At 38.5% G+C, this 14,727-nt stretch overlaps 2 protein-coding genes across 20 annotated transcripts in view; both read left to right on the top strand.

The window, feature by feature from the left end:
* The window catches only part of LOC105476616 (neuregulin 1), a 1,125,049-nt gene that overhangs the window by 1,000,793 nt on the left and 109,529 nt on the right, over positions 1-14,727 (top strand). For 5 of the 19 annotated variants that reach the window (XM_011732708.3, XM_011732705.3, XM_011732706.3 and 2 more), the window contains exon 1: positions 2,202-2,872. The exons of the other annotated variants lie outside the window; for them this stretch is intronic. In XM_011732708.3, coding sequence (XP_011731010.2) covers positions 2,206-2,872 — 667 coding nt within the window. In that variant the 5' untranslated portion in view covers positions 2,202-2,205. Of the gene's footprint in view, positions 1-2,201; positions 2,873-14,727 lie in introns of those variants that run through there. 19 annotated transcript variants of the gene reach the window in all.
* On the top strand, positions 1,690-1,878 carry LOC139355876 (uncharacterized). Its single transcript, XM_071068421.1, has one exon. The coding sequence runs from the start codon at positions 1,690-1,692 to the stop codon at positions 1,876-1,878; it is 189 nt and encodes a 62-aa protein (XP_070924522.1).

Raw genomic sequence — 14,727 nt, 5'->3', positions numbered from 1 at the left:
CTTGAAGGAAGAAGTGATAATATTCTTATCTCCTGTCATTTGAAGCTGAAACGTACCTCAAAGCAGTGGAGATTGTGCCCTACAAAATACAACATGCTTAAAGCAGATTTTCTCAGGACTTGAGTTCTAAATTTCACTGCTTCAGGGACTCATATGATGGCTATGTAGTATAGATTTAGAGAGAGTTTTAAAGACTCCTGTTGACATAGGTAAACAGAATGGTTCCTTGGAAACCGTTTAGATGTCCAGTCACAGTAAGTGTGCATTACAGGTTCAGATGCATATTGTGTGAAGTGACATGGAGCAGAGTGCTTGGAGAAGCCTGTGGTCTCTATTATGAACAGTGCTTTCTTCTAGTGTTTTAATGACTGTTGTTTTAAAAGAAAAAAAATCAGCATTGAAACTATCTGGAAGGTAAAGCTCCTGAAACCTAACCCAAAAGGCATGCTCTCATCGAAAACTCTTCTTAGTACTTGCAGTGCGGTGATAGCTGAGGACATGTGGTATATATTACAGTGCCAGGGAATTCAGACCTCTGCAGTGTGGAGTCACCATGAAAGGCTAATCTAAAAATGAAGTGGTAGCTTTGCTCGCATCATAACTCTGTTACTTACTGGTGCTTCCTATTAGCTTGACATTAGTCTAGTCTTCTTTGGGTGAGATAGAAGAAATGGAAATTCAAAGGGGACCACAGCAGGGGATATATGGGCTGCCAACCCCTCCCCTAGCACTCCCTCCAGCCTGTACTCAGCATTTCTCTCTGGGCATGACTAAGTCTTACAGAGTCATTGCAAAAAGGGCTAAAGGCAGAGCTGTCCATGGTTAGGAAAAAAACGTTCAAACTGTTGGTCGAAAATCAGGTAATAACAGTCCTCTTAGTGAACAAAACTTATTAGAGGGCTAGGGAAGGAATGCTATCTCTCAGCAGCAGGCAGGAAGAAATTGCTGTTGAAAAGCTTACCTCTCTAGGGAGGAATCAGATAGCAGACTTCGCCAAGCCTCAGGTCCAACCCATAAGGTCCCACCTACACCCCCCCAACCCCCTCCCCATCCCAGCTTTGTTAGATTGCTAGCATCGATCGCTGGCTTTTTCTGACCCAACAGTGGGTGAAGGAAAGAGACTGAAAGCCGGCAAGGTGGGGGTAGAAGAAGACTGGGACAGCTTTTGTAGAGAAAGAAAGAAAAAGGAGGAAAACGGGTGGGGGCCATGGGGACTAGGCTTAACTGATGCCTGCATGCCTCTTTTTGATTTGATGGCCTTTATTCCTTCTAATTGGATAAAATAGGAAGTCACTGGCAGTCCTGTGTGGCTGGGGATACTGATTTTACTCAGACCAGCCTGCAGCTCTAGAGTGTGGATAGAGAGTGGGGAGTGGGGGTTGGGAGAGGGGGAGGAAAGAGAGAGAGGAGAGAGAGAGGACGGGCTTGGATGAAGAAGGGAAAGAAAGAGAGAGACTGAAGCAGAGAAGAGCCGCAGAGGAAGAAAGTGAATGAGCACTCAAGAAGGACAAAGGGGAGTAGTCGGGGGTGGGGTGGAGGCAGGGCGGGGAAGGGAGTGACCGCCCCTCCTGGCTGCACTCTTGCCTCTGGAGCCCTCTGATCCTGTTTGCAGTGATGCTCCGAGGGCAGGCACCTGCTGCTCTGTAATGATTCAGCCCCTTTCAGCCGTCGTCGCGTTAACACAACAGGATGCTGTTGCTATTGTCACTACTGCCTCTCCTGCCGCCGCCGCTGCTGCCGCCGCCGCCACCGCCGCTGGTCCTCCTTCTGCTTTTACTTCTCCTGCATGACAGTTGTTTTCTTCATCTGAGCAGACACCAGCTTCAGATGCTCGAGGTGAGAAACATGCCTTTCACTTTGGGCTACTGGTTTACTTAATTAACCAGCCAGCAGCTCCGTCGATCTATTTTAGTCCCTGTCCTCTTGACGAGCCCGGGATGGTTTGGAGTAACGTTTAAAAGAACTAGAAAAGTGGCCCAGAAACAGCAGTTTAAAGAATTATAACGATATACTCTGATTTTGTAGTTGCTAGGAGCTTTTCTTCCCCCCTTGCATCTTCCTGAACTCTTCTTGATTTTGATAATGGCCTTGGACTTGGACAATTTATCGATTTCCCCCTTTAAGATGCTGTATCATTTGGTTGGGGGGGCCTCTGCGTGGTAATGGACCGTGAGAGCGGCCAGGCCTTCTTCTGGAGGTGAGCCGATGGAGATTTATTCCCCAGACATGTCTGAGGTCGCCGCCGAGAGGTCCTCTAGCCCCTCCACTCAGCTGAGTGCAGACCCATCTCTTGATGGGCTTCCGGCAGCAGAAGACATGCCAGAGCCCCAGACTGAAGATGGGAGAACCCCTGGACTTGTAGGCCTGGCCGTGCCCTGCTGTGTGTGCCTAGAAGCTGAGCGCCTGAGAGGTTGCCTCAACTCAGAGAAAATCTGCATTGTCCCCATCCTGGCTTGCCTGGTCAGCCTCTGCCTCTGCATTGCCGGCCTCAAGTGGGTATTCGTGGACAAGATCTTTGAGTATGACTCTCCTACTCACCTTGACCCTGGGGGATTAGGCCAGGACCCTATTATTTCTCTGGACCCAACTGCTGCCTCAGCTGTGTGGGTGTCGTCTGAGGCATATACTTCACCTGTCTCTAGGGCTCAATCTGAAAGCAAGGTTCAAGTTACAGTGCAAGGTGACAAGGCTGTTGTCTCCTTTGAACCATCAGCGGCACCGACACCGAAGAATCGTATTTTTGCCTTTTCTTTCTTGCCGTCCACTGCACCATCCTTCCCTTCACCCACCCGGAACCCTGAGGTGAGAACGCCCAAGTCAGCAACTCAGCCACAAACAACAGAAACTAATCTCCAAACTGCTCCTAAACTTTGTAAGTAGAGAGAGAGAGAGAGAGAGAGAGAGATGATGATGATGATGATGATGATGATGATGATGAAGAAAGGAAAGGGGTGGGTTTGAGGTCCCCAAAGGATGTTTCCCTTTCTTCTTGCATTTTAGTTGCCTGGTTTTGTTTAAGCAAAGCATGTGTTTGAGACACTTGGGCTGGCATTGAAGGGCTGAGTAAAATGATCTTGCAAATTCCGGGTCTGAACCAGTGTTGTGACAGCAGCTCTCTCTAGCCACATTGTTCAGTCTGGTACCGGGAATGCAAAACTTCAGCATCTGCAGGTCAGGCTTGAATTTAAGTTAAATTCAATTTATTTCTAACACATTTTAAAATTGAAACATCAGGCCATCTTTTCATGTTTTATAGAAATGTGACTTTCATATACCAGTATTATTTTGTGTCTTTCTCTTCCCCATCATAGATTTCCTGTCACCTTTCTGTTACCCTCTACCTCTCAGCAACCCCAAACTGCTTGTTGTCTTTCTCTCCCTTCTTCCTGTTCTCTAACCACCTCTCCCTACTTTTGTATCTTAATTGGTTCTTTCTGAGATTGCAGCAAGTCTTAAGACATTTACGGTGCTCGCCTCTCACTAGCTTGAGATGACTACTGTCCTGCCCAGACTGTACTTTCAGTTAGTGAGCACTTAGTAACGGCAGCTTTATTTTGTCCAGGACACAGTAGGATTCTAAATGAAGGATTTGCCCAAATTAGTTTTGTCTTCTATAATCAAATGTTTAAATAGCTTCCTTGGCAGTCATTAAAAAGTACAAGATCCATTAGTGAGGTACCTCTTTTTTTTCTTTTTTTTTTTTTTTTTTTCTTTTTAAGGCATGTGTCATCTTAGTCTGGCAGATTGCAGCAGCCCAGTTTAATAACCTGTGATGTGAAGAGAGCCCACGCTCTTAAAAACAATACATTTCTGTTTGCATTTGCATTAGGTAACTGCAATAGCTTTAGAGTGGAAAGTTGACAGGAATGAAAGCATGACTGTTCTAAACATCAATATAGAAGGGAGGAGTTTTCTATAGCCTTTTAAAAATGTTTCTAGTTTATTTTTGTTGTCTCTATCTCCTATCACTTTTTACCATGAGGAGTATTTACTTAGTAGGAAAGTACAAGATCAGAACATTTGGTTCTTAATAACTTACATGAAAGCTCTTAGGGTTAAAAGAGAGTTGACAATTTCTCTGACGAAATGCCTCTTTTGTTTTTCCTCTGGACAGTAATGAAGAATAAAGAGTACCTTTTCCAGACGTCACGTTCAATGTGAAGTAGTGCAGCATGCTATAGAAACACAGAAAAACTTGATTTGTGCTTGTAACTCCTAATCATTTCACACACACCAGATTCAATGGCAAAGATTTAAAGAAAAAAAAAAAGAGTCTTGTTTTCTAGGTGCAATTAGGGAAAACCTCCTTCATGCAGACAATGCTTTGTGTCTTTATCAAATCCCTGAAGCATCATTAAAGGTCTGACAGACATCACCGCCTTTGCCGCCTCTTCCCACCTGGCAAAGTGACCGGGAAATAATACCCAGATGAAATGACATGCTATAAAAAGCAAGTACAGATCCTGCAAAGAGAAGCGAAATTCATCAGGAGAACAAGGTTACTTGATCATTTTAAACTTAAGTCTTTAATTGAAATCTGCTTAAACAGGTTTCATTGTCCAGAGAAAGAAAAAAATGCCCTTTGAAAAACACTTCAACTAAATTCTATAATTTTGTCATCTGAGGAAATCAAGAAAACAAAGAAACATCTAGCACATTTTCCTGATCTAAGACCATGTCAGAAAGTATGTTGTAAAGTTTTGATAAATTATTTTGTAAAGTAAATTTTTCTACTAAGTGTTTTAGTAGATTACATATTCCTTATCAGTTTTTTTTTTCCAAGCCAGGGCATTGATATTGTGGCATCTGCAATAAATGGGAAAGATTTACTGCTGCCTAAAAGCATCATTGTGGCCAGTTTGACCAGATGCACAGCTGCAACGTTTTGAAGCGCATCGGAGATAAGCCTAGAGAAGCAGTCTGGGAAGTAGTTTTCTCCTGAAAAGTTAGGGGTAGACAGTTAGTTGGCTAACACTTTCAAACCTGTAGGGAGACTCTGTTAATTTTTTGGACTAGTCCCTTAAAAAAAAAAAAATCAAGTATTCTAAAAATTGTGAGCCTACTTTTTGTGGGGCGGGGGGTCGGGGGGGTATTGGTTGGGGGGAGTAGTGTTTGAAAGGGATTGGTCCAGGCAGCTTTGTTTCTAGAGACTTGTAAGTGGTTGTTTTTGTTGTTGTTTAAAAAGGTTGTAACCATTAATTAATGGAAAGGGGAAAAAAAGCTTACAAAGGGATTGTATTTTTCAACTAAGAAAGTATTGTTTAGTCACAGAAAGAACTGGGACGTTCCTTTTACCGTGCATGTTTTTGACATAAACTAAGCTGTCATGGCTTATATTTGAAAATGACATTATCATATGTGAAACATGCTCTTCAGTGGTTTTAGGACTTTATTCTCCCTTTTCCTTTTTTTTTTTTTTTCTGTCTCAGCATATTCAGCACATTATGCACAGAGCTGTAGCCTTCAAGGTCATAGACTGTTGAGGGCTAATTGATTCTTCTTTATCCTCGAGCCTGAGAGAGTAGAAGAGAGACAATCCCAGTAATTGTGTCTGCAGTGTTGCTCCCCAAACCAATCTACCTACTAGTATTAAAGTTTTATTTTATAAATACTGGAATTACTCCCTCACTGACTCTTGTCAAATTACAACATTCTTTGTCTTAGTTATAATATAAGGCAAAATGTGACATTTTAAATTGCCTTAAGGTATAGTGGCTATGTCGGATTTTCTAAAATGGGTATTTCTTTCATAAAGTAATATTTCATATTTTCATGATATTAATCTATGCATTCATGTAGGTCTTAAGAAGTCCAGTGAAGAATTGGAATGAAAGTATATAATTATGTATTTTTTATTCTAAAGTATTTCTAAGTATGGTTAATGGTTTCCCACTACCACAATGATGATATTGTCATGATACTAATTAAGTTTTTACTTCTCAGTGGGTTATGTAATACTTGCACTATTCATTTGTTTTCTTTGCCTGGGCTTTAAAATTTTTCCTACCCTGACTGTTGGGAGATTGCAAACTTAGATTATTATAAAAAGAGCTGATTAATTAAATTGTAGCCAGGAAATAGTGGTACCATCTTGAAAGAAAATGTTTTCTGGATGTGAGATCCTCCCTGCTTGACAACAGATTCTTGGATGCAAGAATGTGTTGGTATTTTCATCTTGGGCCAACTTTGTTTTGCTTTGTCCTAAGTCTTATTATGGGATTGTATGACAAACCATTGTTACCGCATGACAATAAGAATCAGTAACCATTTGCAAAAGATCAACATGATGAATTGGATATACCATAGGATTTATTTCCTTCTATTTAAAAATGCCATTCATTTAAATTCTAATGGATCCTTCTAGTTCTTGGCAACTATATTTGTAGGTATTTCAGAACAGTGATTTCAAATAACTTTTCCCCACTTTAATCTTTGCCAATTACAGCCTAAAATATTAAAAACTGGAAGAGACTGAAAGATTTTCTATTGGAACTGAATAATTTTATAAATTTACTGGTGAAGAAACCCAGGCTCAGAAATGCCTAGTGAAATTCTTTTATTAAAATATACTAAACTCTGAAAAATGTGGCAAAATCCAAACTTTTAGATTGTCTCTGTCTCTGAGAATTTAATCTCTCTCTCTCTCTCTCTCTCTCTCTCTCTCTCTCTACTGTTTTCTTCTCTCATCATATCCTTATTGTGGAGAGTTGGAGCTAGAGACTAACATAGCATCAGACTGAGAATTAGGGAAGTACTTAAAGTGGGAACACTGTTTAGGCGTGTGTTTAGTGCATATCACTAAAAATAAATTTTCTTCTTGCCTTCCTGTTTTGCTCTTATTGAATTTTCAGTCATGGTGGTCTTTTCCCTTTTTATTTGATCATCCATACAGTGTTCAGCTTGCTTCTGAAAACAGCATGGGTTGCCTAGGGTGAGTTCTTCCCTCATATATAGGAGATTGCTCTATGGCTCACTTCTTTTCTTTTTCATTTATTTATTTATTTATTATTATTATTATTATACTTTAAGTTCTAGGGTACATGTGTATAACATGCAGGTTTGTTACATATGTATACTTGTGCCATGTTGCTGTGCTGCACCCATCAACTCGTCAGCACCCATCAACTCGTCATTTACATCAGGTATAACTCCCAGTACAATCCCTCCCCCCTCCCCCCTCCCCATGATAGGCCCCCGTGTGTGATGTCCCCCTTCCCGAGTCCAAGTGATCTCATTATTCAGTTCCCACCTATGAGTGAGAACATGCAGTGTTTGGTTTTCTGTTCTTGTGACAGTTTGCTAAGAATGATGGTTTCCAGCTGCATCCATGTCCCTACAAAGGACACAAACTCATCCTTTTTGATGGCTGCATAGTATTCCATGGTTTATATGTGCCACATTTTCTTAATCCAGTCTGTGACTGATGAACATTTGGGTCGATTCCAAGTCTTTGCTATTGTGAATAGTGCCGCAATAAACATACGTGTGCATGTGTCTTTATAGCAGCATGATTTATAATCCTTTGGGTATATACCCAGTCATGGGATGGCTGGGTCATATGGTACATCTAGTTCTAGATCCTTGAGGAATCGCCATACTGTTTTCCATAATGGTTGAACTAGTTTACAATCCCACCAACAGTGTAAAAGTGTTCCTATTTCTCCACATCCTCTCCAGCACCTGTTGTTTCCTGACTTTTTAATGATCGCCATTCTAACTGGTGTGAGATGGTATCTCATTTCTTCATAGCCCATTTTGTTTTCTCCTCTCTATTCCTTTGTGATACCCAACTCAGTCTTCTTCTCCTCTTTCCTTCCTACCTTCCCAATTACATATTGACTCGTTTTTATTTTTGTAATTATGCCATTTTGGCTTTATGGGTCAATATTTCATTGCATCATATCAAAATAATTTCAACTGTCTTCATTTAAACTTTAACCTTATTTATTGCATTTTAATGCTGAATGGTACTTTCATATATTATAAACATACAAAAAAATTCTCTAGCCAGTGACCAATATACCAGTTTCTTAATGGCATAATTAAATCAAATTTTAACCTTCTTGATCTTTTCATCTTTTTTTCTTTAGTGTGCTTGATTGATTCCAGTTTTTCTGGTTTTAGACATCAGCATTTCTGTACTCCCAGAAAATGATGTTCCAAACCATCCATCTGTGTTCTTCCTCCTTCCCTCTTCCTTTTAACAACTCTTCATAGTATCCTTTTAAAGCATGAAGGAAGAGATATTTTATAGATTGAAAAACCAAAGCATAAAAAGTTATGACTTGTTTAGATGCCCCTGAGAACCAGGAATATAACTTGTCCGCAGAGTTCATTGAACATTCTACTACCACATAAACTACTTTCCATCTACTTTTATGCTCATGTTTCTACTTTTATTACTTTTGCTCTACATCAATGCTTTGTTTTTCTTCTGTTATTTCCTCTTTGTTTTGTTTTGTTTTGTTTTTTCATTCAGTGAATGTATGCTAAGTGCCTACTCTGTGCCAGACTCTGTTCTAGACTGGTTATATGGCAGTGGAAAATAGTACAGTACCTGCCCTCAGGGAGCTTATGTTCTAGTGAATTTTAAGAATCTAATTGCATAATGCAATTTGAGATATTTCTTGCTTTCTTATACATATACCCCCTTAATTCAGCATTTCTTCTTCTTTACCATCATGTGATTCACCTTTTGACTTCCACTTCTGTCTTTTCTTAATATGTTTCTCTTCTCCATTTACCGAATACTGAACACTTGCCCAGCAATGTCCTTTAAATGACAGCAATCCCACCTCTGCTACCAACAGGCTGAGTAGCCAGGGGTGATCTACCATATGGCACTATTTAATCAAACCGTTGGAGTAGGGAGAAAAGTTTGATCTATCTGGCCCTTTAGGAGCATCCTCTTAAGATGAAAAATACATACATAATTCTTCTAGCATGTACATAAAGATTCTAAGATTATTTTCAGATTCTAGAGAGTTGGTAGCTGTAAATATTTTTGTTTCTATATTTTGGTCGTATTTTTATGTGTTGTTTTGGCTTGCAGAACATCCAGAGTATTAAAATATTCCCAAGGGTTGTTCATTTCACTGTACAGACAAAGACTAGAATCTGCCATTAAGTTGTTTAGTTCTTAAACTGAATAAAGACATGAGTTCATATACTATTCACATGAAGAGTGATTGACTAGCAGTGAGTGAAGTTAATCCTCATCATCTCAAAGATGGTTGTAATCTTTACTGCAGTGAATTTTGTCTCTGTGTGTGTGTGTGTGTAGGCATTCAAAGGGTGTTTCTGAATAATATAACTAATGTCTTATAATCATAGAATTTTATATGCTGAACATTTTTAGAGATTATTTATGTCACTTCCTAAGTGAGAAAAGGCAGGTCTGGAAAAGTGAAGCGACTTGCCCAGTGTCACTACAACCAATCAGTGGCAGTGCTGAGACTAAAACTGAAGTCATCTTACCTTTGCTACACTTGCTTTTCTTCTCGAAACTGTTTTTAGCATTTATATTCAAGTAGCATATGTTATTTATCATAATTTAAAAGATTTGGTTTTCCCATTTATTATTTAAATACTAATTAGTAAAACTTTTATCACCCTATAACAGGTGTCTTTTTTAGAGATGAGAATTTTGGCCAGGTGCCATGGCTTATGCCTGTAATCCTAGCACTTTGGGAGGCTGAGGTGGGATAATCACCTGAGATCAGGAGTTCGAGACCAGCCTGGCCAACATGGTGAAACCCTGTCTCTACTGAAAATACAAAAATTAGCCAGGGGTGGAGGCTCATGCCTATAATCGCAACTACTCAGGAGGCTGAGGCAGGAGAATCACTTGAACCTGGGAGGTGGAGGTTGCAGTGAGCTGAGATCATGCTACTGCACTCCAGCCTGGGTGACAGAGTGAGACTCTGCCTCAATAAAAAAGAAAAGATAATTTTACCTTTATGATGTTGGTATGCATAAGACACCCCTCTGGAAGCTGGACATCTATCTCCCAACAATATAATATATGGGAGAATGTTTTAGTGATCAAAGTTATCCCAACTGAAATGTGTTACATACTTGGAAAGAAATGATTTTCTTAGTACTAAAAGTATTCAAGCAGTGACACTGTTGAGGGAGATTTATGTTCCTAGCAGATTATTAACTATATTTACTTCTGAAGTCTCTTACAACTCTGATTCTCTCAGTTTTTTGTCTTAGGGTGTTAGCTTTCCAGTGGGTAGACTTGAATTTCAGTCCCACTTGCCCGTCTTCATGGCCTTGAGCAAGTTAGACCATCGTGTTAAATCCATTTCCTCATTTATATGTGATAATAATAAATATACATGTCTTGGGGCTGTTAGGAGATTAAATGAGATTTTGGAAAACACCGAGTCCTAGACCTGAGACATAAAAAATACAAAATCAGCACCAATATTCTCCCTCATTCTACTTTAACTCCCTGCCTCACTTTGTTCTTTTTCTCCTTTGATCTTGACAGTGGTTTGGTAACAATGTCTGGGGAATACTTTTGGAGCTTTAGGGGAACCTTATGAAAAACTTTGAAGGAAGTGAAGAGTTGATGATACATTATTTTAAAGTAGGAATTATGCTAGAAATTCGAAATCAAATGCCAACTCTTCCTCTAACCTGCTGTGTGACTTTGAGGAAATCGTTTCACTTGAGATTTAGTTTTACATCCAAACAAATGGGGATGTTAATATCTAAAACTCCCAAGAGATTGTGATGAGAACAAAAGTGGTTACTCTACCTAAAGAAAACAGAGATTAAAAATATATTCACTTCTTTCTTTGCCCTTTCTATCGGGGTTCATATATGCATATATTCACAAGCGCTAACATTTCTAGAAATAAATTGTAGGGACTCTTTACCAGTGAATTAATTTGTTATGCCTTAAAATGTTGTGTAGGGCTTTACTAATTTCTTGAACCCAGTGTCATAAAAGGAGTATTTTTTCCCTTATAAAAATTGGTTAGAATACATAGATTATTACTTTTTGAGTTACATAGATTATTACTTTTTGAGTAATGTCCAAAAATCACTGCATGAAGGGCTTCATTATAGGGAAAGCGATAAGGAGTTACTTTTGAGATAGGAAAAGACTGCATGGTATATCAGATTGTTTGTCAAGGAAGTACTCTCTTTGGAAAGATTAGGACAATGGAAAATAATCTATACAGTTTAGATGTGGTGCAAGCGAAGAACTTGGCTAGAAATATCATGAATCCTAAGATTATGTTCACCTTACTCTTTTCATTGTTCCAACTGGGATTTCCTGATCTCAAAAGATAGGAATTAACGTCTATGAGTTGTTTTCAGTATTTGACACAAACCATGGAAATAATATACATCGAATAATTTTATGTGAGCCAAATCAAATGTAGAAATTATTTGAGTGCAATACATAGATCTATGTGTATCTATGTGTGTATATATACATACATATGATTCATACACATAACATTCTAAAGGGGAAAATTATTTGACCATAAATAAAATGGAGCAGATAAAAATATTTTTAAATTTGGACAAACAGGTTGTTTATTAATAGGTTTGGGAGGGATGGACAAAAAATATTTCTAGCCCTATGCCTAATTGCTAGAGTAAAAGAGAAAAAAAATGTTTTAGAAGTAAAAAATAATTGGAGCTTAAGTATATATTGGAGATTCTGTTGCAAGTAACTTAAAAGGAAATCTTACTGGCTGGATTATTGGCCACAATCCTACAAAAAGGGAAAAAGCCAGTGCTTTCTAGATATACACACTTTAGGGATTTTGGTATTTTTGTTGTACACCTTATGGTTTTTCTAACAGACAGATATAAGTTTGTAAGAGCTTGCCATTTACAAAAACGTATAGTAATGGGCATAATATATGTATTTTTATTTATTCTTTAAAGTAGAACTAGAAATATGTGAGAACTTCTATGCTTTGTTCATCTTGATTGTTATTCACTCAAGTATAATACATTTGCTGCAGAAATTGAACTCTAAATCAATACTGGAGCAATGAGGCAGCCCCTTCTAAGCATAAAATATTTGATAACAATCTAGAGTAGATTTTGCCTGGGTATAAGTTTTCTGACTGTGCACTGGAAATAAGCTGATGGACCCCATAAAACTTGATGAAATAGAATGGAAAGCTTCCTCAGGTAAAACATTTTAAATTTATCGTCAGAAACATGGTATGATAGGACAAGACTTGATTTACTGTGATTTTCAGTGATAGGCACTTAGTGTTTGAGTTGCATTTCATGAGGTGGTGGTCTCCCAGACAAAGGAGAAATTCATGAACTCTCTTTGAAGCCAGCGTTAGTACAGAATTTAATATGCATGTAATTATCAAATTTAAAAACCATCATCATGTATTTTATTTTAAAAGTTCTTAATTTAATATTAAACCAAATGTACATATATGCATATGCATTTGGAAGAAAGATGAGAGCAACACTGAAGATAATGATAGCTGCCATTAGGAAGAAAACTTAATTCATGAGCAAGCAGAAGACCCTATATCCTTCAGTTCCTAACTGTGTTACCTGTATTGATGTACAACGTAATACAATTTTATTTCCCCAGTTTACCTTCCTTTTCCCTCCCTTTATTTCTTTCATACTTGTCATTCACAGTTACTCTTCTCTTTCCTCTGTTCCCTCCCTTCATTTTTTTCATACTTGCCATTCACAGTTATTCTTCTCTTTCCTCTGTTCTTTCATACCTCACCTATTCCTTCTTCTCCAGCAATCTCAGGGCACATGGCTCCACACTTCTCTCACCCACCCTTCTCTGAAGCCAGTGTCCTAAAGCATCAGAGGTTTTGGAGTGGATGGCCCAGACCTGTGGTTTCTCACTAGATGGGTAGGGGGAGAGAGTGAGTGAGACCTTAACCACAGTCTTGACCACGATTAGCCTGATGACTTTCAGTGTTGCCTCTTCCTTTGCTAAGTAGCCGGAAGTATTTGTTTTATGAAATATGTTGGTGTCACAGCAATAAAAGCTCCATACATAAATGGAATGATCTAAGGACAGTAGAATTGAACTCTTGTTAGCATTTGTTTGTAATCCCTTGGTAGAACTTCCTGGGTCATAATTGCTTGCTCTTCTGGGAGCAAAAGGAATCAGTAACCATTGATTGTTACATGATGCTAAGTACTGCCTACAAAGCAAATCTTAAGAATGATTAGTGGCAGAGTTCAGGGTTACTACTCTGATTTCCTTTTACTATAATCTTTAAAGCAAGCTGAATTTCAGTTTTTCCCATCAAGCAACTCCTATGATTCTTCAAAAGGAAGAGAAAAAACATTGTCACGTAATCTATAAAGGCTTCAGTTGACATCAAAAGCAAACAAACAAAAATATGTAAAATAATTACTTCAGTGTTTTATATCTTTCTACTTCCACGATAACAGGGAGACATTTAAATTAACCCCTTACCAGTAACTTTAGTCTTGCATGAATATGATCCTCATAATCTTAATTCATCTGAACTATGGAACCTATGGTACACATAGTCAATAACCTACATAACCCCTGCCTATTTAGTAAACTGTGCATGTAATCAGTGAGATCAATACAAGGATTCTCAAAATCCTTGCAAAATTCATACTTCAAGATTGCTGAGTTTTCTGAATAGCTGATGATTGGTCACCTTGAAACTTTTTTATCTATTTTGGATTGAAATCTTTTAATAACTTACAGTACTAGTGACTACTGTCATTTTAAAATGGGATTTATTGAATACAGGATCTTCACAATGTTGAATACTGTGATGTCTTTAGGACATAGTTGCATTATAACTTTGTTGACTTGTGTTCTTTCATTAAGACATATTGAGTTATATTAGGGATTATAGCTGCTTTACTAAATAACCCAGACCTATGTATATTCTGATTGTATGTTGGGTTATTGCATAATCAAAATTAGAATTACAGAGCTTTATGGCATCTTAGAGACACTTTGAACCAAATCTTTTATTTTAGCATAGAGAAACAAGCCCAAAGATGTTAACCTTCTTGCCAGAGACCACATAGAGCCAGAAAATGTGGATATTTTCATCTTTTCTAGGCTTTCAGCTACCAGGTCACTTTGCAATCAGTATATATTAATTAAAACATTTTTTTCTACACTTTTACTTTACTGTTCTGGTCTCCTGCAGGGTTTAGAAAGCAAATTTTAATCAGGTTAAACATTTATATAAAGGACAAAATCTCTGAGTGAGATTCTCTCCTTGAGGAAATGCATACATTTTGGTGACATGCTTTGGTGATATATTTTGCTTATATGTCACTCTTGCTCTGTTCTGGATCAACAGGGTTCAAGGATGAGAGGTGAATGACAAATGAAGAGGAAGAGTAACTACTTAGTTCTGATGGTCCTTGGATTTATAGGACAGATTTAGGGGAGCTGAGTTTAATTTCCAGATGTTTTATTTGTTCATTTGTTCCTCCTTTCATAATATGTAGAATGATAGTAATTTTTTTTTTTTTGAGACAGTCTTGCTCTGTTGCCCAGGCTAGAGTGCAGTGGTGCAGCCTTGGCTCACTGCAACCTCCACCTCCTGGGTTCAACCATTCTCCTGCCTCCACCTACCGAGTATCGGGGCTACAGGCATGCACTATCATGGCTGGCTAATTTTTTTGGTTTGTTTTTAGTAGAGACGGGGATTCACCATGTTGGCCAGGCTGGCCTTGAACTCCTGATCTCAGGTGATC

The sequence above is a fragment of the Macaca nemestrina genome, chromosome 8 (assembly GCF_043159975.1).
Source record: "Macaca nemestrina isolate mMacNem1 chromosome 8, mMacNem.hap1, whole genome shotgun sequence".
Classification (NCBI taxonomy): Eukaryota; Metazoa; Chordata; class Mammalia; order Primates; family Cercopithecidae; genus Macaca; species Macaca nemestrina.
This window is presented reverse-complemented; position numbering and strand designations above follow the sequence as displayed.

Bases quoted from the DNA above. Each gene is read 5' to 3' on its own strand.
- LOC139355876 (XM_071068421.1), top strand. From the start codon at position 1,690: ATGCTGTTGCTATTGTCACTACTGCCTCTCCTGCCGCCGCCGCTGCTG.